The sequence below is a fragment of the Siphateles boraxobius genome, unplaced genomic scaffold (genome assembly GCF_051911475.1).
Source record: "Siphateles boraxobius isolate OS27281-9 unplaced genomic scaffold, OSU_SipBor_1 25, whole genome shotgun sequence".
Classification (NCBI taxonomy): Eukaryota; Metazoa; Chordata; class Actinopteri; order Cypriniformes; family Leuciscidae; genus Siphateles; species Siphateles boraxobius.
In genome coordinates, this window is record NW_027508866.1 from 33,222,482 (window position 1) to 33,249,414 (window position 26,933).

At 35.9% G+C, this 26,933-nt stretch overlaps 3 protein-coding genes across 27 annotated transcripts in view; 2 read left to right on the forward strand and 1 right to left on the reverse strand.

Annotated features, from left to right (window-relative positions):
• Positions 1–283: 283 nt before the first annotated feature.
• Positions 284–3,442, reverse strand: mrps24 (mitochondrial ribosomal protein S24). The gene is made up of 4 exons (XM_077243619.1): positions 3,353–3,442; positions 3,059–3,127; positions 993–1,104; positions 284–810 (listed from the first exon to the last, which is right to left on the reverse strand). The coding sequence occupies exons 1-4, from the start codon at positions 3,389–3,391 to the stop codon at positions 527–529; spliced, it is 504 nt and encodes a 167-aa protein (XP_077099734.1). The 5' UTR covers positions 3,392–3,442; the 3' UTR covers positions 284–526.
• A 191-nt stretch (positions 3,443–3,633) lies between these two features.
• nudcd3 (NudC domain containing 3) lies at positions 3,634–9,422 on the forward strand. Its single transcript, XM_077243620.1, has 6 exons — positions 3,634–3,990; positions 4,741–4,991; positions 6,494–6,626; positions 6,781–6,924; positions 7,578–7,766; positions 8,787–9,422. The coding sequence occupies exons 1-6, from the start codon at positions 3,793–3,795 to the stop codon at positions 8,895–8,897; spliced, it is 1,026 nt and encodes a 341-aa protein (XP_077099735.1). The 5' UTR covers positions 3,634–3,792; the 3' UTR covers positions 8,898–9,422.
• Positions 9,423–12,407: 2,985 nt separating this feature from the next.
• camk2b2 (calcium/calmodulin-dependent protein kinase (CaM kinase) II beta 2) overlaps positions 12,408–26,933 on the forward strand; it is a 72,843-nt gene continuing 58,317 nt past the window's right edge. For 16 of the 25 annotated variants that reach the window (XM_077243621.1, XM_077243622.1, XM_077243624.1 and 13 more), the window contains exons 1-3: positions 12,414–12,709; positions 17,233–17,327; positions 25,391–25,450. In XM_077243621.1, the coding sequence (XP_077099736.1) occupies positions 12,648–12,709; positions 17,233–17,327; positions 25,391–25,450 (217 nt within the window). In that variant the 5' untranslated portion in view covers positions 12,414–12,647. Of the gene's footprint in view, positions 12,710–17,232; positions 17,328–25,390; positions 25,451–26,933 lie in introns of all 25 variants that reach the window. The other 9 variants (XM_077243626.1, XM_077243630.1, XM_077243628.1 and 6 more) reach the window with 2 other exon arrangements.

The window sequence follows — 26,933 nt, forward strand, 5'->3', positions numbered from 1 at the left end:
AATGTATGTGATGAGTGATATACTATATATATGAGTACATATACACATGTACTATATAATAAATGTATGCAAATAGTTTCCTTCTGACAGATTTTAACAACTACATTTAGTGTAATGCTCTGAACGAAAGTCATCTAGATTTTAAGATTATCAAGAAATTATGTGCATAATATTCATATGTATGAATTGCTCAATTAAAGGCTCAAAGTTATTTTTTATCTCCTTAGGTCCATTTATAAAATGCACAATACTAAATAAAAATGCAAAATACATAATTCAATGCTTTTTGTGTGGAAAAAAACCTTTATTAACAACAGAAACTCAATGTATGAAGCAACGCAAATATAATTTGATCTTTATAAATACACAGTGCAAGGCTTTTTTTTTACATTGCGATGTGAATATTTTTACTAATGATTTAATTAAAATGTAAGGCCTTAATTTACACTCATTGAACATTGTAAAACACCTAAAAAGACATTTCACCCCTTCAATAACCAACTTTCTAAAGCCGCAACATATGGCCTTAGAGATATTTGTAGACTACTTTTTCTTCTACTGTTTGCAACTCGATCTTAACTGGACATTTGTAGAAGTGTGAGAGCAGTTTCTCTGTGTAGCCAATGAGAAAGTAGAATTTACTCGGTAAGAGTTTCTGTATCATCACAGCACAGATGACCAGGATGTTGCCTCTGCGTTTGATCACCACCTCATCCGCTAAACAGCCATGAAACGTGCCGTATATGAAGCGCCTGATGAAGACGTCCTCAACCACGCGCTCGGCCGCTCCAGCTTCACCCTGAAGATTACCTACGGGATGAGGAAGTGAAAGATTGTTATTCAGGCACTTACAGTACACATACTACAGTTAAATACCAATGAAACTGAACCATAAAGGTCTGCAGTACCAGCCCACGTAATGTTGTGAATCCAGCAGGTTAAAGAAAGCGTACTGTTTGAGTGGGATGTGTAATGTAAATATTGTTACTCACTAGTGTGTTGTGAGAGCCAGCCCTTCCTGTGGCCAATGTGATGCGGGTGATGCACCTGCTCATACGTCAATGGCCTGTCTCCTTTACCCACTCGAATACGAGCTGCACGGTTCTGTTAGACACAAGATAAATGGTTCTGGAGTGAGGTTTATGTAAATAAAGATCCTAATAGAGTCTATGATGCTTTTTTGACCATGCTAACTGGGCAATATGAAAAGCATTGTTTGTCTAGCGAAAAAATGATGACAAACCATGAATTACTAAGGGAATAGAGAAGGCATGTAAAAAGAAAAATGCTTTATATAAGAAATTTATAACAACTAGAACAAAAGTTGAAAATAAATATAAGATATGTAAAAATAAATTAAGTATTATAAGATTTAGTAAAAAAGACTTAGCATAAATTATTGGACAGGTATAAGAGTAATACATGGAAAGTACTCAACAGTGTAATTAAAAATAATATTGGAAAAGAAGATTACCCAAATTATTTAGTAAATGATGACGCAAGGATTATAAATAAAGTGAATGACATTGTCAAATTTTATATGAGTATTATGTAAATAATGGATATAAGTTAGCAAAAGAGATTGTGGAGCAGCAAACTGGGTACAGGGTAGATGAAGTTAATATTTCCAGTAATAAACATTCAATATTTATTAGGGGAGCTGATGAGATGGAAATACTAGACTTTGTTAATAACTAAGAATAAAATTTGACATGTCATTATTAAAACAATATTATAGAATATATAGTAAATCCATTTACAAGTAAGTCATAAAGTAATTCCTATTTTCAAATTTGGAGATAGACATATTTTTTCCGATAACAGAACAATTTCTCTGCTTTCCCATTTCTCAGTTGAAATTGTCTTATGTAACTGTTGTAAAAAAAGATAGATCGTCTGGGTTAAAGACGCTTCTTAAAGGGATAGTTCACCCAAAAATTAAAATTCTGTCATTTACTCACCTTCACGTTGCTTCAAACCTGTATGAGTTTCTTTCTTCAGTTAGAACACAAAAGAAGATATTTTGAAGAATGTCTGTAATCATTGACTTCCATAGTGGGGTCCATCAACTGTTTGGTTAACCATATTCTTCAAAATATCTTCTTTTGTGTTCAGCAGAAACAGAAATTCATACGAGTTTAGAACAACGTAAGGGCGAGTAAACTTAAACTACTCATTTAAAAACACCTTTTTGAGCCTGCAAATACTGCAGTCAGTTAAATCTGTTTCTCCACTTCCTATGCATAGTATTTGATGTGTTCTAGCTTTTGTTTCAAATGGATATTGTCACCAGACCTGCTATTTTGAAATGGTTGTGTTAATGGACTGGTGTGGAATAAAATGTGGTAACTACCTCATAAATATTTACGTATGTTCCCATTGTTTTGTTCAAGATGCACATCAGTGATGTTTTTTCAAAGGCACTTTTATAAAAGCTACTTAAATAACCTAATTGAACTAAGGTCTAATCCTGGCTTAATTAAGCCTTGTCTGTGAAACCGGGCTTTAATGTCAGATAAAGTTGACAAAATTTCTCTTAAACTCAACTTGCAATTACTATTTGGTAAGCAATGCATTATTGATATATTTTATACATTTTGTGGACGGCATGCATTTAATTTATTTTGGAGTTGTTGCTTGTTTTTGGTTAGGTTTCTTTCATTTATTAAGGATCACATCCTATCCAACTTTAAAATGTGTTTTGAAAATGTTTTTTTTTCATATTTTCCAATTTAGTATACATAAATCTAAATATGGGGGAAATAAGCCGTTGTTTTTCATTTTAAAGGCAGTTCAATACTAAAAAGCAATATGAAGTTGCAAAATCTGTTAATAATTGTAAACATTTGGGCTTTTCTTTTTTCTTTTTTAATTAAAACGGTTTTTTTTCTCGTTTCGTTTATCCTAATGTTCTAATGTCGGTATTTGTATATCTTCAAAACCAACAAAAAATCGAAGATAAATTAAAATAAATGTTTTTGGATGAATAAGGATAACACAAAATTCCCATTATAAATCAGACGAACCCCATCTGAAATCACTAGATCCGATCACATACCTTCAAACAAGCTGCAGTGCAGTGAATGTCCCTGAAACATGCCGCTGAATTTAACTGGCTGGTCACCATCTACGAACACACAGATTATTGGATTAATTACATGAATTTATTAATTATATAATCCCAAAATCAAGCTTCACATTCCACACTACGTTCAGTGCCAGTATCTCTTTATATTTTAATCAGAACGCCTTTCATTTCCTACGTCAGTTACACGATATATGGAAGATCCTCACCTGGAAATAGGGGTCATTAGTTACAAAAGCAAAAAAAAAAGTCAGAATGAAATCTTACCGACAACAATTTAGTCTGTCTGACCAAGGACGTCGCCATGTTTTTGCCAAATTGCACAAGGGCGTCATTCGTTAAGAGCGCATTACTGCCACCTGCTGCAATGGAACAACATTTTATCCTATGTAAAGTAGGCTTATGATATAATTTAAAATGTATGAAATTCAAAGTCAAACACATATTAGTACACTTTATGATATTGAAAACTAATTACTATATATATATATAAAGTGTTTTGTTTTTGGACAGACTTTTATTTTGTACTGAGTGAACCGGAAGTGCCTGAGCAGCTGCGTGCCTGCGTCCTCTCGAAAGATCTGTTGTTGCAGTGCTGTTGCACAAGTTTTCTGGGGGTCTTCTGTTGCTTTGCGTTTGTTTTTCATCAACAAGTGTCTAAATTAAACAGCGTTGAGTCAAAATTGATCCCGCTGAGCTACTCAGCCATGTCTTCTCCGGTGGAAATGACGGAGTTGTATGATAACGCGCTGTTAGGGATCCTGCAGCATGTTGGAAACATTCAGAATTTCCTGCAGGTTTATTTTGGGTTCCTGTACAGAAAGACGGACTTCTACCGTCTCCTCAGCGGCCCACAGGACCGCATGGGCTTCCCACCCGGAGTAGCTGAAAACATGGTGTTCAAGGTACTGAGCGACTTTAGTTTTGATCCAATAAACTGACTGGATTCTTTATAAATAAGTATAAATGTGTCAGTACCATGGTACAGCGATGGCACCAGCTGGAAATGCCATGGTGACGTTACTGAATTTATTAACAATGATGTTTAATATCTTGGTACTAGTTCAAAAACCTGGTATGGTCTTGTTTTGCTGGTAATGAATGATAATGACAGCTAGCCTTGTGTCAGCGTTGTAATTTTGTTTTGGGTGTGACAGTTAATAAAAAAACCTAAATATTTTTATTAAATAAAAATAAAGTAATTCATTTTTTTAATTATCATTCTAATTAAATTATTAATTTAAAATAAAGGTAATTAAAATATTTATTCTATGTATTTAGTGACGCTTTATAATTGCTCTAGTGTCTTTAAAAATCTGACATTAATTAAAATAATAATAGATACGATTTATTAAATTAAATACAATTCGATTATTAATATATTTATTTTATTCCACCTTATAAATGTCTTCTAAAAAGAATTAAATAATTTATTAAATATGCTGTAAGTGTCTTTAAAATAATTAAATTAATTATTAATTATTAGTATTTATATTATGCCTCTTTGTAATCACTGTAACAGTCTACAAAAATAATTAAATTAAAATGAATAATTTATCAAATTAAAAATAATTTATATTATTTATAATATGCAACTTTATAATTTCTGTTATGAATTGAAGAGTCAAGTGTATTTACTGTCATTCTTCCACCAGACGTTTAAGTTATATGAGAAGCTTGCTGAGCAGGACAGAGAGAGGGCAATGAAGCAGGCCGAGGAGCCGAAAGCTGCTCCTCCTGCAATACAGGAGCTGGAGGTTCAGTCCGAGCTCGAGGCCGAAGCTCCTGTGGAGGAGAAGAGAAGCACAGAGGAGTCCACACCTGTCACAGCATCATCAGCGCTGAGCGAAGAGACGCCCGCAGGAGCCACAGCGGCATCACACGCTGATTCTGACACCACTAAGGCGTACGTTTGACTTTACATTTGCTCAAAAAATACCAATACTGATTGGGAGGGAAAAAAACTGGCTGGGAAAAAAATCGATTTGATTTAAAAATCGAGTTGGTAGGTCAAATCGATTCATATTTTCAAAAAATCAATTTTTTTGATTTTTTTTCTCCAATAATTTGGATTGTTTAACAATCTTTTTTGCACACTGCACAGTGACTTTTCAGTTAGAGAAAGGGTTTGCCTTTGCAATTTTGTTTATGTTGATGCACTTTAATTAAATACGATAAATATATATATTTAAAATATATTTACAGTTTGCAGTTATTTTGTTTTAAATGGAAGGGGGGGGGGGGGATCGAATCGTAAATCGCGTTTTTTATTTAAAAAAATCGCAGATTTTTTAGGGAAAAAAATCGCCCAGCTCAAATACTGATACACACTACCGTTCAAAAGTTTAGGGTCAGTGAGAATTAATACTTTCATTCATGAAGGATGCATTAAATTGAACAAAAGAGACAGTAAAGCCATTTATAATGTTACAAAATGTTCTATTTCAAATAAATATATCTATTCTGTTTCAAACAAATACTTTTCTATTCATCAAATAACCCTAAAAAATTATCCCAGCTTCTACACAATATGAAGCAGCACAACTGTTTATAAACTCAACATTGATAGTAATAGGAAATGTTTCTTGAGCAGCAAATCATCATATTAGAATGATTTCTGAAGTGTCATGTGACACTAAAGACTAGGGTAATGATGCTGAAAATTCAGTTTAATGAAATGATGCAAAGAAATAAATGCAGTCTTGGTGAACATAAGGCCCTGTTTACTCCTGGTATTAGGAGGTGTTTTGGTCGATCGGATCACAAGTAGACGAGGGAAACACATTACCGTTTACACCTGGTGTTATAATCCGTCTCTTCTGTCCACTTTCAACCACTTCTGTCCTGATTTCTTTGAGGAGAGGGTCTATGCGGAGTAAATGTTTGGACTTTTTCCAGATCGTTCGATCTAATGGACAAAATAATAACCGGAGACGACTGAAAAACATACAGAGAGCAGCAGCTTTAGTTTCTTGTCTGAGCCGCGAGATCAGCCGAACGCTGTGAGTGTGTGTTAGAAATCAGGAATGATGAGAGAACATTGTGTTTGGTACGTTTTTCATCTTTAACCAAACTTGTGTCTTCAGTGGACAAAGATTCGCACGCTTCCTATAATGTTCACTCATGAGGACAGTAGACGGAGAGAAGACGGTCTTTAGTGGCTGTTTGAACACATTCAATCACATGAGCGTTTACACTACGAAAGCAATCCGGTCTAATGTGTTTTCACTACCTCTGGAAGTGGCAGAAAGTGGACACGATCAAAACGTTTTAGACTCCGTTTACACCTGTATTTAGAGTCGTCCACTTGTGATCCGATCGACCAAAACGCATCTTAATACCGGCTGTAAACAGGGCCTAAGAGACTTCTTTTAAAAAATCTTACCGATTTGTGTTCTGCATTTCCAGTGGACAGGAAAGCTATCAGTCCAATGCAGACAGTTACAACGGTGCCGTTCGAGACGATTACACCTGGTCGCAGGATTACACGGATGTGGAAATTCGAGTGCATGTGCCGCCTACCGTCGTTAAAGGCCGACAGGTGTGTGTGACCTGCTGCCCTCTGATTTTATCATGCTTTACTCTCTTACAGATTGGCAACAATCCCCATTTAGATTGACTTTTATCTTGCTGTCTAGTATTACAACAAACTAAATTCGTTAACAGTCTGCTTTCCATTCCGTCTTACCGTGCAGGTGTCAGTGGACCTGCAGCCGGGACGGGTACGTGTGGCCGTGAACGAGGGAGGATCTCAGAGAGTCCTGATAGAGGGAGAATTCACACATAAAATTAACACAGAGAATTCCCTGTGGAGTCTGGAGCCCGGCCGCTGCGTTCTGGTACACATTATTTTTGGATGGTGCATTTAAAAGTTTGATAGACTGATGTATCAGCCAATCATTAGCCATTTTGAGATGGTCTCCGCTTTTCGGGGGTTTCACCTCATCATTGTAAGGTCTAAAATTTACTGAAAGTCTTGTGACTTGTCAGTGGATAATAAACATTTGTTTTTGTTTGTTTTTTAAGTTCAATTTGAGCAATTTTGTGTACATTTCCTGTCAGTGCTGTTTTAAAAGAAGTCTCTTAGGCTCACCAGCTGTTTTCAACATCGATAATAATCAGAAATGTTTCTTGAGCTGCAAATCAGCATATTCGAATGATTTCTGAACGATCACGTGACACTGAAGACGGGAGTAATGAGTAGCTTTGCATTACAGGAATAAATTACATTTAAAAATATTCACATACATTTTTATTTTATTTTGAATTGTAATAATAATTCACAATATTGCTGTATTTGTAATCAAATAAATGCAGCCTTGGTGAGCATATAATACTTCAAAAGCAGTAGTGTACATAGAATTATATCTCTAGATATTGTATGGAATTATTATTATTTGAATTTTTGTGTCATTGTGAAATGGATAGAGATCGGATGTATTTTGTTAGTAGTTGTAGACAGTCGTGATGATTATTTGGACTTTTCCTCCAGCTGTCCCTCAGTAAAACCGGGGAAGTTTGGTGGAGCGCCGTGTTGAAGGGCGAGACTGAGATCGATGTGAACCAGATCAACCGGGAACGCACCATGGCAACCGTAGATGAAGAGGAGCATGCCGTACTGGACCGCCTGACGTTTGATTACCACCAAAAGCTCCAGGGGAAGCCACAGAGCCACGAGATGGTGAGCACTAGAGATACATGAATCTGGATACATTTACAATGTCAATTTGTTGTTTATAATGGAGATCACAATTCTGAATGGACAACTAAACAAAATAACGTAATTTACTAGTGGTGCTGGCAAATTTTGAATTGATGCAGACTATTTAAAAAGTAATGTATTCATGTCATCTTGAGTTTGGTTGTCTGATGTTTGGGAGCATAATCATGCGAGATACTTATACCAGAATCATTCTGATGACTGACTTTGGCTCAGGCATTTCAGAATGATCAAACCAACATTTGAGATGCTGTGCAAGGAAATTGGTCCACTAGTTAGTACAGTTATCCAATCACATACTTTTATTGAGGCAAAATCACGTGAGATAAAATGTAAAAAGTTTTTTTTATGCACATTTTCAGAATTTATGCGCATCTCGGTGTTTCCATCCAGTGTTTTTTATGCCATATAATAGGTGGATGGAAAAATAGTTAATGACAGATACTTTTTTAACACTCACTTGTCACCACCTACTGATGTAACAATGTAATTGATATTCTTTATTTGAAGTTACTTTCAAAAGATGATTTACTCTATTTTGATCACTACCGTAGACATCAGTGTTTATATCTGAACTATAAACTTTTATAGTACTTCTGTGATCATTTGTATCATTGTAACAGAAATAATAAAACTGTGTGTGTGAAAACCTATAGATTACTACTCTCAGCTGGAGAGATCTGAATGTTCACTGCGATCGTACTTGTCAAAGGTTTAATAGACACAGGCAAATCTTTATCATTTAGGAATAAGTTTGCTTGTGAAATCGAGATCACTGTCAATTTACAATAATAAAGCAACTCTAGTGAGCACGGATTGCAAGTTATTTTCTATATTGCTTTATTACTTCTGTGGAACATAAAAGAATTTCAGCCCAAGGACACTTTAACAGGCTTTTATTTATTTATAAGAGCTCTGGGACTTTTTGCATGAAAAACTATGTGGATATTGCAGTGAAAGATGTTTTATTTTGCATTTCAGAAAGTCCATGAGATGCTGAAGAAGGGCTGGGATGCTGAAGGATCTCCGTTTAAAGGACAGGACTTTGACCCCTCCCTGTTCAACATCCCACCTAATGCTGTCCAGTTTTGAGGTTACACGACAATGTCAGATTTGAAGTCAGCATTTACTGTAACACACTGAAGGACAGTGATGTGGCGCTTTCTTGCGGTGCTACAAAATGAACATCATCAGTGTCTACACTGCACAAATCAAGCCAATATAACTGATTTGCTGAAACTGATCACTGTCTCGTATTTTGCTAGTGTTTGGCATGCAAATTGGGCCATTGATCATTTATAATTTTTAGTGTTTTATGGAATCAGTTGACTGAGGTTTTCTTTGGCTGCTTGTGTCTGTGATCATTACATTTGCCCAGTTACTGACTATTCAGGGCTTATTATGTGTTAGTTTTATTGCTATTTCAGTGACCTACAATAGGAACAGTGAAAGAAAGATTCATCAGATATATAAAACGTCTGTAAGCAGATTGCTCAAACTCTCACATGGGATGAAATTGTCATTTTCAGATTGTGTTGGCTGATAGATGTTATTTCCATTATTTGCATCAGAATTTTTTTCATTTGTGCCTAATTAAAACCTTTTTCAAACATTCAATTTGTTATTCTTTGATTTTTGTTATGCTGTCACACTGACAATGTGTGAGTATCATTGCATTAGAACACACTTCTAATTGCATTACATGCACTAATGTATATTAAAACTATATATATATATGTATATATATATATTAAAACTGTATATATATATATATATATATATATATATGCCTATATATGTCTATATATGTTAAAATGTGATTCTCATTTATTTTAAGTGAGGTATGTAGACAATGTACCACACTTACAATATAAAATATTAAGTTAAAATGTTAAAGTAACAAAAATGTTTTATATTTTCAGACAAATGTGTATATTAGGGTAAAATAAAAGATATTAAATGATATATAACAAATTAAAATGTTTCATGTAATGACCCTCATACATTTTAAGTGAGGTATATACATGTCCCACAAATCGTCAAATTTACAATACATTTGGTAAGTTAAATTTAACAAAATTATTTTTTAATTTTTTAACTTGTTTCATAATGATGTGACCTCTCAACACACCTACTAAAAAAGGTGTTGCAGGTGTTTAATTCTCAACAGATCTCAGATTTCTCTACCTGCTTGTGGAAGTTTTTTTTTTAAATAATAATTTAGTTATATAGAATGGAATAATTTCTGGCTTCTTTGACTTTATTTATTTTTTGGTCTAATAAAGTTGTTGAAGCCTCTATTAAAATAGTACGTAATTGCTACCCTGTAAATTACAAACTAGTAAAATTTAATAATAGCATTTCCCCCATGTGCTCCTTCTGTCATCAGTTTGAAGAAACTATTATTCATTTGTTTTGGGACTGTACTTGTTGCAAAGTATTTTGGGCTGAGTTTTCTAATTTTGATAAAAAGGATTTATTTTTTCAAATTTCTGTATAAACCAATTTTTGTTTTTTGGTGACTCTGAAATTAGACCCTTCTCATTTGAATTAAAAATTGGTAAAAAAAAAAAAATGTATTGCTATATCTTGCCAATTTTTACATAAACTTTTGAAGAAATCTTGTCCTTTTTATTTTTAAGAAAGATATTGAAAAATTCGGAACACAAATAAAGATACGCAACTAACACTTTGATGCTTCAAAAAATTCATAAAGAGATCATAAAACTAATCCATATGAATCAAGCGGTTTAGTTCAAATTTTCTGAAGAGAATCAATCGCTTTATACGATGAACAGATTGAATTTAGTCTTTAATTAACATAAACATTGATCAGTGAAGATAAACAGAAGCTCAACCGGAGCTGGGGCCTATACCATGAAGCCGGTTTAGGTGGCTAGCCAGCTATGTTTCAGTTTAGTTTGCGTCAACCCTGGGTTTTAGGGACCATGAAAGTGGTTTGGCTTTTAGCAGTGTTCATCGCCATAGTAACTTATGCTCCACGGCTAACCTGAGACCTGTACCATGATGGTAGTTGAACAAACTCAGGGTTACAGGATTAGTTTAGAGTTGACAAAACCAAACCAATCCAACCAGGCTTTGTTGGTACCATGATGCTGATCATCAACTTTCTCTGTCAACTCAGGCTTTGATCCTGAGTTTAGGAGTTTAAGTGTGACATCAGTAGCGAACAGCCAATCACACGTTGAGAAAGAGTGAAACTGAGATTAATTTCTCGCGAGAGAAGCAGCGAAATTCACTTATTACATAAAAGTATTAAAATAGTAAGAAATTAAACAAATTTACACAGCAAGAAGAAAACAGCTGTCTATGAAAGAGGACAACTAAAAGAAAAAGTCTCGCTACTGTATATCAGTGCAAGTAAAAGTTGTGAAGTTATTTTATACAGCTGATGAAGGTATACAGAGAATTGAACACTTAAGCTCACATTTAGTCATTTTATAGCTTCATCTATTGATGCTAAAGCGAATTTATATTACCTTTATATATTTATTCATTTAAACTGCGTAATAATAATTGATGAACTAAAATTGTACATGTGTGATTGATAAAGGGTATAATAATTACATAAATAATATCTAAATCATACAAATTTATTATTCTAAATAAGCATCACTAAAAACCAGACGATTTTGTCTTTAAAAATCATTTGCTATGTGGTGACCTTTAATTTGTAGAAATTAAAGAGTAGAAACAGGTGGAGTGACTTTATTGCATCAGACATGTGTCACTTTGCTCACAGCTGATTGGTCCAAGTTCAGTTTGCAACCTCTTACCCAGAACATAACCTGCCCCGGACCAGGTTGGCCGTGTAGCGTAAGTTACTATGGCGATGAACACTGCTAAAAGCCAAACCACTTTCATGGTCCCTAAAACCCAGGGTTGACGCAAACTAAACTGAAACATAGCTGGCTAGCCACCTAAACCGGCTCCATGGTATAGGCCCCTGGGTGATGCACAAGAACAAACCTGTAGCAGAAGCTCAAACATGCTGCGTAACACGAGAATGAACCTCATTGGTTCTTGCTGAAGCTCAAACTGATGATCCTCATTGGTTCTCGCGCATCAAGGAAACATGCTTGACATGTCCACTACAAGCAAACATGATGTGTGAGTTGATGAAATTCTAAATTCAATTTGTTCATCATATAAAGTCATCGTGTCTCTTCAGAAAATTTTGGGAAAAAATAAAAAAGTTTTTATGATCTCTTTATAAACTTCTCGTAGCATCACTGTTTTAGTTGCGTAGCTGTCAATGGAGGAACAGAACTCTCTCAGATTTAATGAAAAATATCTTCATTTGTGTTCTGAAGAAGAACGAAAGGGTTTGGAACGACATGAAGGTGAATAGGCTAATTAATGACAGAATTTTCATTTTGGGGTGAACTATCCCTTTATGTAAGACTTATTTATGGTGTAGTGCTGATGCATATAAGCCGGTATAATACGCTTTGTGATAACGTAATGTAAAGCTCATTGTTATTTGTTTTGTCTCTGCATTTGTTACTGTTATGTTTATCTTGCAGAAAAATGTATTGCCGGTGTAACGCCACAAGCAGAAGCTCCGCTGCGCCCTCCAGCGGTGACAGCGCGTCTCTCACACACACACAGCGGAAAACAAGTGCACTGCAGTTAAACGGCGCATTCGGTGAGAGGTTGGTAAAGCAGTCGAGCCTGCTCGTCGGCGAACCTCTCCCTCCCTCGAATATCCATATCCACGTTTAAGTTTTGTCCTGAAAATCCCGCAAGTCGAAGGCTCAGGAGCGTATAGTAGTGCTGGAAGTCAGCTCGGATATTGCCGCGAACGCTGAGGGCTGAGAAATGGCAACGACAACTTGCACGCGCTTCACCGACGAGTACCAGCTGTACGAAGAACTCGGAAAGTAAGATTTGCTTTCTCTGCTAGTGTTTGTGCATAAGCCGAGTGTCTTATATTGATGCCACGCATTTATGTAATGTAAATCCATATGCTAAAGCCCAGAGGAGTTGTCAGGAAACATTAGAGAATTGCATTTAAATTCTCCCACTACTCTTTAACTATTTATAATTGATATTAAACAAGAGAAATCTGGCGATCATTATGAGGATGTTGGATGCTTTTTGGCAATGCAGTGAGTATCGATCTGTCTGGAAAGATAGAGCACTGTTGCATTTAAATACTATGTTATTGTGCATGTTAAAGTGACTGTTTTCATATATGCACATCGACCAGGGCTTCGTTTTTCATTTTTTATTTTTTTTTGTGGCACATTTGAACTCGATGCGTCTTGTGCACAATGCACAAAACAGCTGACAGGGAACATTAGAGGGAGTTGCATTTAAATACTCCCACTACTGTGTTTATTTGAAATCTGCTCGTAAATATAAGCCGTCAGGGGTTTGATTTTGAGAATATTGCATGTGTTGTGGCTCTGGTGCATTTCATGCAGAATGCTCAGAGGAGCTGTCAGGAAATATTTGAGGGGAGTTGCATTTAAATACACCCACCACTGTGCATGTTACAGTGAATATTCCTATCTCTGAAATGAGCAACCACATGTTAATTCTGAGGATGATTTTGCTGCATTTAATATGTAGAACTCAAAGAGAATCAAACGAGTGCATTGAAATGCATGTACTATTGAATCAAATAACATAAACAGTCCGAGCTAAATTTAGAGGATATTGCATGTTTGCAGCCCCTTTGAATGCACTGGGGAGCTTTTAAGACACGTAAGATGGAGTTGCATAAAAATATACAGATAAAAAACGTGAGGATATTGCATGTTTTGTGGCCCCTCTTGGTTATGTTCAGGGTGATTTATATTTGAGAGTTTAGTCAGGTCAATAGGTCGCAACATTGTACCTCCACATGAACGGTTGATATAATGTATTAAGAGTTGTCTGTCACAATCTATCATAAACTCTGGGCAGCAGTGAAGGACCGCTACATTGTAACGAGTGACATTTGAAGCTGTGAGAGCTGCCCTGACGGCTGTTTGCTGTCTATAATCTGTGTGTGTGTGTGTGTGTGTATATGTTTGTGTGTGTGTGTGTGTGTGTGTGTGTGAGACATGCCTGCGGCCTGACGTTAGGAAATTATTTTACTCCCTCAGCGCCCCTCCTTCAGTCAGTCAGTAAGTATTGCGTTTCTTTCGCACAGTTTTCTCCTAAATTATTAACCGGGCCCGTGTGTATCACCCAGTCATAATAACACACAAATAGTAGTAAACAGATTTTTCCCTTTGAAACCTTTTAAACTTCTCTCTTTTTTTTTATAATTGCTCTTTAGCTTTCATTTTCAGTTCATTTGAACCCAGTCTATTTTCTCTCTCACTGAGGAGAAACAGACATTTACAACTTTTGAGATGTTTTATGTGTGTGATATTTCAACAGATCTTCACCATGCTTAGCTGAATATTTTACCACATCCTCAGTTTGCGGTGGAGACATGCATTTTAGCCGTTACTTTACTTTCTTTAGTAGATACTTGTACATATCATGTTGGTTATGTATACATTAGTGGCCAAAAGGTATGTCTGGTCAAGGAAAATTGACATCTTCTCCATTTTTTCAAATATTATAAAAAATGTGTTAAAGATTATGTAAGCATATTGCACAGTTGCACTTGGAGTCAATTGTTTTATTTGTGATAATGCAATGAAATTGTGCTGACATCATTTTTGGTCAGGCTGTTATACAAACAAATGAACACATGCAAAAAAAACGAAACAAGAGAGAACCAAAAAAATATTAATAGCTGATTATGTTGTAGTCAGTGAACGCTTTTTCCTGTGAGCTTTGTTTTTCTAAGCATTTTCTTTTGTATAGTAAAATAAAACCTGTAGCTATAGTTATCCCTTTTTGCTAAATAATTGTCAGATAAATACCTTAACCAAGTTTAGTGTTTTGTTCTTTCCTCATATTGAAAATATTTGAAATATATAAAATATTTTGACGATTTAATCAAACTTTAAGAACAAATATTTCCCCCAGACATCACTTTTGGCCACTACTATATCGACCTCACCTTTTAAGAAATATTTCTTGTCTTGAGCAGCAAATCCTGTGACAATTGAAAATTCAGCTTTCAACACAAGAATAATTTACATTTGAAAATATGTTAAAAAAGAAAAGTTGTTTTAAATTGTAATAATACTTTTCAATATTAATAAATTGCAGTATTAGTATATTTTTGATCAATCTAATGTAATACATTTATTATTATTAATTATTATATCATAAGTTGAATAACTTTCAACTCATCTTGACTTGACTTGTCAGTCCAAAGTTGAGGTGTGTATTTAGTAGTAGTAGTTTGTGGGCATGTTTTCTGCTGTTTAACCTGAGCAGCTCAGTGGTTTGGTCTTCCTGACAGGACGACAGCAGTAAATCAGCTCAATGTCTCCGCTGAGACGTTCAGGCTTCTTCCAGCACTAATGAAACACACGTTTGCTAACAGAGCGACAGACAGACCCGGCGGCTCCAGGCCTTCGTCCGGTCAGAGGTGAACGGACGACTCATGCTTGTGACACGCTTTGACAGTCTGCGTTATTAGTTGAGAAGTTTCCATTCTTCTTATTAGAGTGAAGAATAAGAGTGGCTGATAACTTTTTCATTTTAGTTGATAAGTGTCATAACAGAGCTGATATCCTTTAAAAGTAAATACTAACATAATTGAGTAAATATTATGCAAAATTAATATAATTTTAGCAATTGATATGCTCGTGTTATTTACTCTATTTAAATCAAATAGTGTGGTGTGGTATATCTTAAAACCACCAACAGTCAACCACTACATTATTTGTCATTGTTAATATGCTCATGTTAATATGCTGACCCTACTGCAAATCAGATGGTAATACCATTGTAATTATATTGAGGATGCAAAATATATATCAGCTAATTTTTTTAGATCTTTAAATTTATATGTGTTGTTTGAGATTGTATATTGGCATAACTAACATAAAGTTACTATTTTAAAACACAAATAACTGTTAAATTTAATATTAAATAAATAAATCTCTTTTTTTCATACTGTAAATTATCATGTTTTGATGCCTATGTGAACTTTAGCATTTAAAATGATTAATTTTTACTTTTTAGTGTTTTATTTTTCATTTATTCACACAAAATATTCTACAATTTTATCCAAAAAATGTTATCAGTCAAAACATCAAAAGATTATAAGCTTATTGTTTTCAGTCAGAATTTTAATATTCATCACTAATTTATTAAGTATTACCATGCAACTATATCCAAACGTCACGATAAAATCTTTTTGAATATGTATGATCGACATTTAGATGTTTTGAATGATGATCTACGTCGAATGATGTTCAAAATCATCCGGTCTTGGTTTCTTCTAGTCCGCTGGCCAAGCGAATCGTGCGCAGGTGATTTGCCTGAGGTCACAGAGGGGCATATGGTCTGTTTTTATCACGTTAACATCACATGGATGTTTCCAAGGGCATTTGAGCCTGTCGGTGAGGGGCGGGAAGTCACGGATCCGACTTCATCTGTTCAGAGCGTCTGCTTGAGACATTCTAAGTGTGTTGTGTAACTGTAACAAGGTGTGCTAAAATTAGCTGGTAAGAAATTACATTAGACCATTATCACAACTGTCTCAAGGGATTTTTTTTTAATGCAGCTCTTTCTGAAAATAGCACCGAGATAGATAGCGTGTGCTCTACATTTTGTTCCCATGTGAATATCATGAATATTTGTGCATCAGACACCAGCATGTTGTGTTTTCTGACTCTGTTGATGCTTTTGGTAAAGAAGATGTGTGCATAACACTTATTTTTAAAGAGACTGTATCATCCATGCCCCATAAAGTCTGCTAGAATAGGTTTTTATGCTTGAATGTTCAAAAACACCTTATTTTCCCCATGTTTGACATTGTTGGAGCACCTCTCTTTCTAGTCTGTCAGTAACGCTCTGTTTAGTCTCTAAAAACCCTCCTCCTAAAAAGTAAAATGGATTCTGATTGGTTGGCTGAGTCAGTGTGTTGTGATTGGTCAACCATTTCGAGCGTGTTTAGGGAAATGTCACACCCCTTACCATAACCGCAAGTTTCAACACACTACTAAACTCAACCAGGCCACGCCCCTTTTTATTTTTGCATATGTCTTGAGCAGGAATTATTGAAATGAGGAATATTGTGACGTGTTCGTACCCGGACTCAAGACTACAATTGAGGCGTTTCAGGGAGTTCAGAAACACTAACACTGATATAGAGAATAACTCCCGCGGGAGGGACTTTGTGCTTCGCAGACCCTTTTCATGCTCAAACAGCAACATTACAAAGGGTACAACCCCCCCAAAGGGTTTTGAGCAGATTTTAGGGTTTGGGGGTTCTTCAAGTTCAGCGGTGTATCTGCCCATCTTCTGAGCTGTTGTGTTTTTCTCTTGTCTGTTTCTTCAGGGGGGCCTTTTCGGTCGTGCGACGCTGTGTCAAGCTGTGCACGGGCCAAGAGCATGCTGCCAAAATCATCAACACCAAAAAGCTCTCGGCAAGAGGTAAATCATGAATGCTGGAAAATGTTTTTGGGCTGGGAAAACGGGGTTGGTTTGCAATTAGAGCTGGGTGATATGGCTAAAAAACCTGTGGATATTTTAAATGTACCTTAATATGTATGTATTGTGCACTGACATGGCTAAAAATTCTGGTTTTGTTTCAAGCAAACAGCTTGAAATTATTTAAAATATTTTAATGTAAGAAATGAAATACATCTCTTACATAAAAAATGAAATTTATTTGCATTCAAACCATCACAATATTTGATATTCATTTGGGCTGTCAGAATTAACACAATAATGCATGCGATAAATGTTTTTCAGTTTAACGCGAAAAAATATTTGACGCAATTAACACAGAATCCGTTTTTTTCATCGTCCTTCGGCTGCGCTACAGTATATGATCACGCTATCGTTCATTAAACTGCTTTTAAACCATTTAAGCGCAATAATATGCAAAAACAAGAACTTAAATCTGTACTGGTGCGCTGTCTGTGAAGCGTCTCTCTGTTAACAAACATTTGAATTTTAGCGCGCCAGCACCGCATTGAGTTCTTTCATGCTTGAATGGACAAAAACTTATCCAAAATACTCCGTTTATGTCGAGTATCCTCATAAGCACAGTCTTAAATGAGTTAAATAAAGTGTTAATATTTTGAAATATTAATACAATTTAAAATAACTGTTTTCTTTTTGAATATATTTTAAAATGTAATTTATTCCTGTGATCAAAGCTGAATTTTCAGCATCATAACTCCAGCCTTCAGTGTCACATGATCCTTCAGAAATCATTCTAATATATGATGATTTGATGCTCAAGAAGCTTACTATTATTATCATTATTTAAAACAGCTGTGCTGCTTAATTTTTGTGGACATTTTTTTAAAGTTTTTTTTCAAGAACATTTATTTAAAATAGAAATATTTTATAACATTATAAAAGTCTCACATTTGATAATGCATTCTTGCTTAATAAAAGTATAATTTCTTAACTTACTCTCCCCAAACATTTGAAAGATATGTATTCTGAATAAGTCAAAATAGAAAGAAATACCATATTGAACCTAGTTTATGCCAAAATTCCATGTTTACTATGGTACAAATATAGTACATTTTTTGTCATTTTCGGTGACAGTGGTGGCTAGTATTAAGTGACCACAGTTTTACAATGCTAAACGAATTATGGCTGCATGGATGAGTTTAAATGACTAGGCGAATATAAAGATACAGGCCTGTGTGTGTGTGTTTTGGGAAATGTTGGCGCACGAGGGCAATCATACGGTCTTCAGGTCATCACAGGCAGCCTGACCGTTTGGCACACCAGAGACAGAGCGTGTCTGTGCGGCCAACATGCCAAAAGCACAGGATTCATCTCCCCACAGAGCGCAGACATGCTCGAACACCAACCCACGATGGTGCGGAGGGGCTTCACTTTTCAAGTACTCAAACACAAGGGGCTTTTGTTTGACTGTTTGAGAGCTGCGCTTCTGCTGCCACCCTCAAACAAAGCAATGCCACACTTCAAGTGGAAAGATTTCAGATTGCCGCCTTGTCATCGCTGCTGTTGTTTTGACTCAGCTTTTGACCACATCTATCACCTCACTGACGTCCATGCAATGATTCGTTTTCTTTGTATTCGTATTATTGTGGTTTGCAATGGAAACAGGCTTTATATGTCAGGTGAAGACATTGCCAGTGCTGAAAGAGTTAATGCAAAATGTGGCAAGTTGAAACTTGAGCAAATGTGAGGGGGCGGGGCCAGGGTGGGGTGATTGACACAGAGAGCAGCCAATGAATACACAGCTCCCTTCCTCAAGAAGGATTCTCTTATTACACAGTGGACCCTTTTCACTGACTGTTAAGACACTGTTATTAACCTCGAATATTGAGCAAAGTTGTTTTATATTTTCACTTGTAAAAATGTAAGTCGGCGCGATACAGAAGTTGCAATACTCTTTTCTTCCCTGTTGTGATGCATATCCGAGTGAAACGGCTTTTCGAACAAGGAAAAGTGAGATTTTGTGAATTGCGAATTGATTGGATGGATGTGGTTTTCTGTTGGTGGATCTCATGTGAATGACAGGTTGCCCCGCCCACACGCCAGTAAACACATCATCAGAGAAGAGAAAAGATGTCGCTGCAAGAGGGAGAGGAAGCTATTTTGATTAAAGATTACGAGGCACATAAATTAAAAAAAAAATGATAATGTGCACGGATAAATCATTTATAATAAATACTGCAATATTCCATAAAAAACAAGAATGGTCAATTTTGATTTCATGGTGACTTTAATATAAATTTATTTATAATACTATATTTTGTGTTTTATTATCGTTTTGCACTGATACTGTTGGATGAAACCAAACTTGAACTGGCTTCATAATGACGTCTAGAGCTGCTAGTTGAATCGACTCTTTTATAATTGATGAATTTTGCTACATCGACAGTTATTGAATTGAATTGATGCTGGATAAATAACACTTGCCTTCTGTAGAGCTGCTTCATAGCTGAATCAAACTCGTTTCATAATTGGTGAACTTTACAGTTATTGAACTGAACTGACTCAACACTGAACTGAATTGAGCTGAATAATATTGTTTTGTAAGAGCAGATTGAATTTTGTCTCATATTTGATGAAGTTTGCATCACTGATTCTGTAAAGCTGCATTGAAACAATCTGTATTGTAAAAAGCCCTATATAAATAAAGGTGATTTGACTTGGCGTGAGTGTTTCTAGTACAACGGCTGTCGGCTGAGGGATGACATCTTTCTTCTGACTACTCTTTATAATTTTTTTTTTTTTCCTCTTTTGGAAAAATCATAGAAATGCTATTTTGGATTTTTTTTCTTTTGCTTTTGGATCAAATGGAACGCATGGTTGATTTTTGTTGGAGTTTCCGTTCACCACTGTAGAAGTTTACTCAACTATGACGACTATTGTAAATGTGAAAAGAATTCATAAGAGCTGCTTTGGGAAGTTGTGATTTGCTGTGAACACTTTGTGCATGATCGCAGCACCTGCAATGCAGCATGGAGTTGACCTGGATTTACCAGAGTATCACACACACACACGCATGCGGCTCTGGAGCGTTTATCAGGACTGAACCCGCTAGTTTGATCGGGGCTATTGACTCAGTGATTGTTTCCAATTATAACAACCTACCACTGGGATAAATACTGGGGAAAATAACGATTGTTTGAGCTGTAATTGTTTCTGACAGGCCTATTATCCTGCCATGCTTCTGTGGATGCAACCGTGAGCACAGTTGCTTGTGATTGCATACAGTTAGTATGTGTACAATGAACATTATCTTTCATTTACTTCTTGGTGAATTTTGTTTGAAATAAAATTGCTTGCATTTAGTTGTACCTTGCATTTTGTTGTAATATATGTTCTCTATGTATGGTAACTGATTGTGATGTTTCTCATTTGTAAGTCGCTTTGGATAAAAGCATCTCCTAAATGCACAATTAATCAATTCCCGATGGATACAATCAAGTCCTGAGTCCTGACCCATATATCTGTTCTTGTTGAAATTCCCATTTTAAGGCAGAACGATTAATCAAAGTAAATTCTCCTCCACTCGAAGTTTGCATCGCTTTTAACTTGCATTTGGTAAGTTTTCGTCATCTGTCTTCCTAAACTTGTAAGGAGAAGCACTTTTAAACTGGCTGTTGTCAACAGAAGAGAAGCATTGGCTGGTCCAGCCTGAAAAATGTTTTTTTTTTTTTTTTCACGATTTGAGCATTTGGAAACAATTAATGAGGCAGTTGTCAGATTTCATTGGTGACTTCAAATATGAAATTTAATCATGAGCTTGGTGAACAACTTTGATGTTTCCCCATTCAAAGAGATGATTGCAATATCTGCCTGAGAGGCGTTTCAAAGATGGCCGCCAAGTGAAATGACTTGCCTGAAAGGGACTTTGGTAACCTGGATTTTTTTTTCAAAGCTTTATAAGGCTCCCTGTGGGTTTCTGTCTAAATGAAAGCTTGATAGTTTAACGTTTAAAATGAAGAAATCAAGACATTTATAAATGCTATAAATGTTAGTGTTGTAGTTTTACTCTAAAATAGATTTTTTTTTTTACTTTTTTTATTTTATTTTACAGTAAAATATTGATATAAAATTACAAAAATGTTGACCAAATTCAAACAGGAACTAGCCTGGGTTTCCCCATCACAGAACGGGGAGGGAGCAGCAAGACGATGACGACGTCTATGCGACACACCGAGGCAGTACCTGTGGATCCAACATGGCAGCAGACACGAAGTTACCTTTCGATGCAGCACAAACGGCAATAGTCGCTGAACGCCATCGTGTACACATAAATCTCTGACCCATCGTCTTCTTTCCTCGTCTAATTTCTTTCGCTTTACATACGTCATCTGGTATAATTGAAACGATTGGCTATGAGCTACGTACAGGCGCATTTGATAGACATTCTTAGCACCCAATAAACGACTCTGGGCATTCGTAAACCACGCCTCGAATACGAGAAAAAGAACATGTGGTTCCCAGACCCACGTCTCAATGAGACTCGGTCTGACGTTAGCCAGGCTAAAAAGGCACAGTAAAACCTGGAGCTTTTTTCTTTCCATTCAAATTTTACATCACAACTGCAATTTTTATCAGAACAGAAACCAATTACAGTGCTTAGCATAAGTGAACACACCCATGCTAAAGTTGACTAAAAAGAGGAATAAAAAATCATCTTTTGGAAATTGATCTTAATTCCTTAATTTAAAAAATGAGGAAAAATCCAACCTTTAAGGACACCAATTTTCTTTGTGAATGAATAATGTATTGTAAATAAATAAATGTTCTTCCTTAAAATACAGGTTGCATAAGTCAGGACACCCCTATGTTAAATTCCCATAGAGACAGGCAGATTTTTATTTTTAAAGGCCAGTTATTTCATGGATCCAGGATACTATGCATCCTGATAAAGTTCCCTTGGCCTATAATATAGGGGCTATAATTCCCTGGGGCTATAATATAAAATAGCCCCACATCATCACACACCCTTCACCTTACCTAGAGATTGGCATGGTGTTATTTCAGTTAGCCGAATAGCTGGTTTGATTTGCATTGATGATTGAGATATGATTTTATGGAAAGTACCCCATGCCAATCTCTAGGGATGATGAGGGGATATTTTAATTCCAAAAGATGATTTTTTTTAATTCCTCTTTTTAGTCAACTTTAGCGTGGGTGTGTTCACTTATGCTAAGCACTGTAGATGTTTTCTCCCCTTAATTGTGCAGCCATATCCCGTTTCACTCAGAAATATGTCACATTATGGGAAAATGGCTTGGGAATGCCATTTCATGAGTTAATTTACATATTGATGGGATTTAGGGGGTACGTTTAAAATGACAGAAGTCTTAGAGTTACAGCAACAAACACAACCTCTTCGATTCTAAATGTTAGAAACTCACATTTGTGAGTTTTTTTTTTACTAACATAAGTGAACTTGAGACAATGCATCTTTAATCCCCATAACTACTGTGAGTGATGTGAACAGGTCAGTACTGTAGCTGTGGCGTGTGGTATATTACTGTAGTCTTTCTCTTTCGGCAGGGTCTGGTGGTGCTCTTTGCTGCAGAGGCGTTTTGTGGTGTTTGGGTGTCAGCACTCTCACAGCTTCACACCAGTCACTCCGCTCAATGTGACAACTTCTCGAGCTGTTGTGTGTGTGTGTGGATTTTTTTTGGTGTGTTTGGGAGGGTTGCAAAGAGGCCTCTATGATGTTCTGTAAACCGACTATAGCTTGAATAGCAATTTATATGGCTCATATCATGCATTTTTTTTATGTAATTTCATTTTGTCCATGAGGTCTAATCTACACTAATGTGCAAAAGTAAAAGCTTTTCTTTAATCAAAGATTCCAAAAAAAATGATCATGGTTTCCTCAAAAATATTAAGCAGCACAATTGTTCTTAACATTGATGATCATTTCTTGATTTCTTGACTAATGTTTCTTGAGCAGTAAATCAGCATATTAGAATGATTTCTGAAGGATCATGTGACACTAAAGACTGGAGTAATGATGCTGAAAATTCAGCTTTTATCACAGGAATAAATCACATTTTAAAATACAATAAAAATATAAAAGTTTTATTGTACAATAAACCTTTTTTTAACTGTTTTTGGTCAAATAAATGCATAAGAGACTTCTTTCGAAAACATTACAAAAATCTTCCTGACCTCAAACTTGTAAATGTTACTGTGTTGAATCTGGGACTGGGGTAAAAACATGTTATTAAATATTCTCTTGTTGTACAACAGGTTTGTAAATGCTTCTCATTACAAGATTGGAAAGATGTTTTGTGCGTGTTGCTCAGGGACTCATGTTTGGTTGGTTTAGTCACTTACTGTTTTTCGCCTACTGTGTAGTATAAGTATGCGATTTCGGATGCATCCCTAATGATGCTGGGATGATAGACAGCGGGCCGTGTCTGTTTATCAGGACTGGATCGTGAAGCGCTGGAGATAATCTGTGCCCTGTGTCCCAGCTGTCATCCTTCCCGTATGACTCATGCATGGCAGACAGCAGGAGTGTGCCGGAGCGGTCCAGGTCTCTCGGCTGTGTGCGTCTGTCTCTGCGTATCATGCAGATTCCTTCGAGTCGAGCATGTCCTCCACAGTCAGACTAGAAGAGGTTGCACTGGTTGGCCGTTGCCATGTGGTTTACAGTAGATCCTGTGGTCTGCATGATGCTGAGCGTGACCTTTGCTGTCGTGTTTGAAGCGATGTACAGACCGCTTTAAAAGGGTTTAACCAATGGGAATGGAGCAGGAACTGTTTGAAAACAACCGTCACTGCCCATCAGAACTATACAAAAAGCTTTGTTCAAAAGATTTGAAATTAATTATGAATGTGATATTTCTATTTTCACATCAAACATCATGCATTCATCCTGCCATGACAACTTTAGTTAGCCTATTTTCAAGATATTTGTTGCCATTTTATGTTTGTTTGTTCCATCTACGAAATGCACAAAAAGTTTGGAGTCAGTAAGAATTTTTTTTCTATTAAAGAATTGAATACTTTTTATTCAGCAAGGACACATGAAATTGATCAAAAGTGACATTTAAAGACATTTATAATGTTCTATGTTCCATTCTATTTGTCAAAGAATCTTGAAAAAATTATCACTGTAATTTTAAGCAGCTCAACTTCTTTCAATATTGACAAGAAATTGTTACATTTTTAAAATAAATGCCTTGGTAACCATAAGAGACTTCTTTCAAAACATTAAAAATCTTACTAACCCCAAACGTTTGGATGATACTCTATATCTCGGCGTGCGGGGGGGGAGTGCTGTGGTGCTGGCCCTTGTTAAGATAAGGAGTCTTATTGTTTATAAATATTCATGGTCTTATTGTGCAGGTTTAATTCATTTTCATAATCTTTCAGCATAATGCAATGACTTTCTCCGCCTCTGAAACGGCTTTTCCGCTGATGTAAAAAGCATGTGTGGGCGGGAAAAAAGAATGATGATAACCTCTTGTCACGATGGGTTGATAAAATAGTGCCAACTTACAATTTCAGCATGTTAATTAGACATTTCAGCATTGTATATTTGGATCAGCGTGATTTTTCTCACAGTCAGCCGAATCTGCAGTGGGGTTTTTTATGTTTTATTTTATATTAGTTATTGTTTATATTATTTCAAGCTAGAAGTTTTTTTTTATGGTTAAATTTTTAGTTTGATGGACACATCGACCATTGACTATTGTATTTTTTTTTCTCCATACTATGGAAGTCAATGGCTACCGTCAACTGTCTGGTTACCCATATTCTTCAAAATATCTTCTTGTGTTCAACAGAAGAAAGAAACTCATACATGTTTTAAAGAACTTTCAATTTGATTTTTTGGGTGAACTATCGCTTGAACTAAAATTCATGTGAAATAAGCATAGTTTTATAGTGGCTAAACTTCCACAAAATTATTAAATTCCACAAAAGACTTGTGTTTACATAAAAAAATAATGCACTGCACATTTAATCAATCCATCTGCAATTTCTCCATTACATTACGGATGCAATTGTTTTCCCAGATCACCAGAAGCTGGAACGGGAAGCCCGTATCTGCCGTCTGCTCAAGCATCCCAATATCGGTGAGTCTGAAACCTCGGCCATTAAAGTTCACAGATCTACCTGAACTTCTCCACTGATGACAAAATGAGCTTTGAGGGACAATGATATAGAAAGCTTTCCTGTTAACTCTTTCCCCGCCAGCGTTTTTGATCATTTTCACCAAAGTGTCATGGCCGCCAGAATATTTTGTTGCATCAATAACTGAATATGCAATATTTCAAGAGAAAGAACAGAGACTTTTTTATCAACACTTGAATGTGGGTAAGTTTCATTAAAAAAGCAACAATTTGAACAAATAGCTGAGAAAATCGAATTTTTGTCAAAGACTACATCCAGACCGGATTCAGAACGATGATCAAAACATAGACGGAGTAGATCGAGTCCATCAACACAGGGCCGGCCCAGGGCATAAGCGAACTAAGCGGCTGCTTGGGGCCACCAGGGGGCCCAACAATCGAGTAAAAATTTTTTTTTATGACTTAAACAAGTGACATAAATGAATGAATGAATATTAATGAATATTTCAAGACAAGAAAATTCTGATTTCATGATCAATATACCTGCGAACAACTGCTGCTGTGTTTGCCAGCGTTTAAGTCATACGCATAATTTAGACACCTCGCGAGTGCATAGACAATTCGTGCGCAACTGCCCATAGTCACGGTATCGGTTTAAGTTGGAGAAAATAGCCGCAGGGGAACTTAACCTTCTAGGTGTAAGGGTAGCAGTTTGAATAAATAATAAACATAGCAGTTTGAACTCTTCTCCACTTTATTATACCACACATCAGATCACTAACTCCAAAAAACCCCGACACTCCAGTACCAAGTGCGCACGACCCATTCCTATCTACGGCAAGCCCCGAGGGGAAAAATAGATTGCATACACACATACAACGAGCGCCAGTACCTCATTACCACATGACAATCCAACAAAGTCTGTTACAATAATAATAATAAAAAAAGATTTTAAGGACAGTTAAACTGTATTGAGACAGTTGAGAAATAATACTATTTTTATAGTTTTCAACAATAATTGTCATTGTTGAACCCTTGCTCTTATTATGTTTCTGATTTCTCGGTTTTGTCATTATTTTAGCAAATAATTTATTTTATATGTTTTGAGACAGTTTGTTTTAAGAAGTTTCAAAGAGTTAGTAAAAGAGTAAAACTTTTAAAAGTTAAAACTTTTTTATTTAAGTAGGCATCTATTTTTATTAAGTATTTATTTTGTATTAATACATAACCTCACTGTATTCATTTATAATGTATCATTATTACGTGACATTTGTGTCAATAATCGTCAAGCACAGGTGACTTCGCATAGTGGGAGGGGGCCCCCAAATCAAATTCTGCTTAGGGCCCCCAAAAGGCTTGGACCGGCTCTGCATCAACACCCCGAAAGCTTCACAGTCCTACAGCTCGTCCTGGGTTGACATTTCATTCTGTAACATTAAGCAGTTTTGATTTATATGGCGTTTAATGTTGATTATCTCATTATTTT

Bases quoted from the DNA above. Each gene is read 5' to 3' on its own strand.
- mrps24 (XM_077243619.1), bottom strand. From the start codon at position 3,391: ATGGCGACGTCCTTGGTCAGACAGACTAAATTGTTGTCG. The intron at 1,105-3,058 runs GTATGTGATCGG...TGTGTCTAACAG, and splicing joins GCACTGCAGCTTGTTTGAAG to AACCGTGCAGCTCGTATTCG. The intron at 811-992 runs GTGAGTAACAAT...CTCATCCCGTAG, and splicing joins CTGGCTCTCACAACACACTA to GTAATCTTCAGGGTGAAGCT.
- nudcd3 (XM_077243620.1), top strand. From the start codon at position 3,793: ATGTCTTCTCCGGTGGAAATGACGGAGTTGTATGATAACGCGCTGTTA. The intron at 3,991-4,740 runs GTACTGAGCGAC...TTCTTCCACCAG, and splicing joins CTGAAAACATGGTGTTCAAG to ACGTTTAAGTTATATGAGAA. The intron at 6,627-6,780 runs GTGTGTGTGACC...CTTACCGTGCAG, and splicing joins CCGTCGTTAAAGGCCGACAG to GTGTCAGTGGACCTGCAGCC.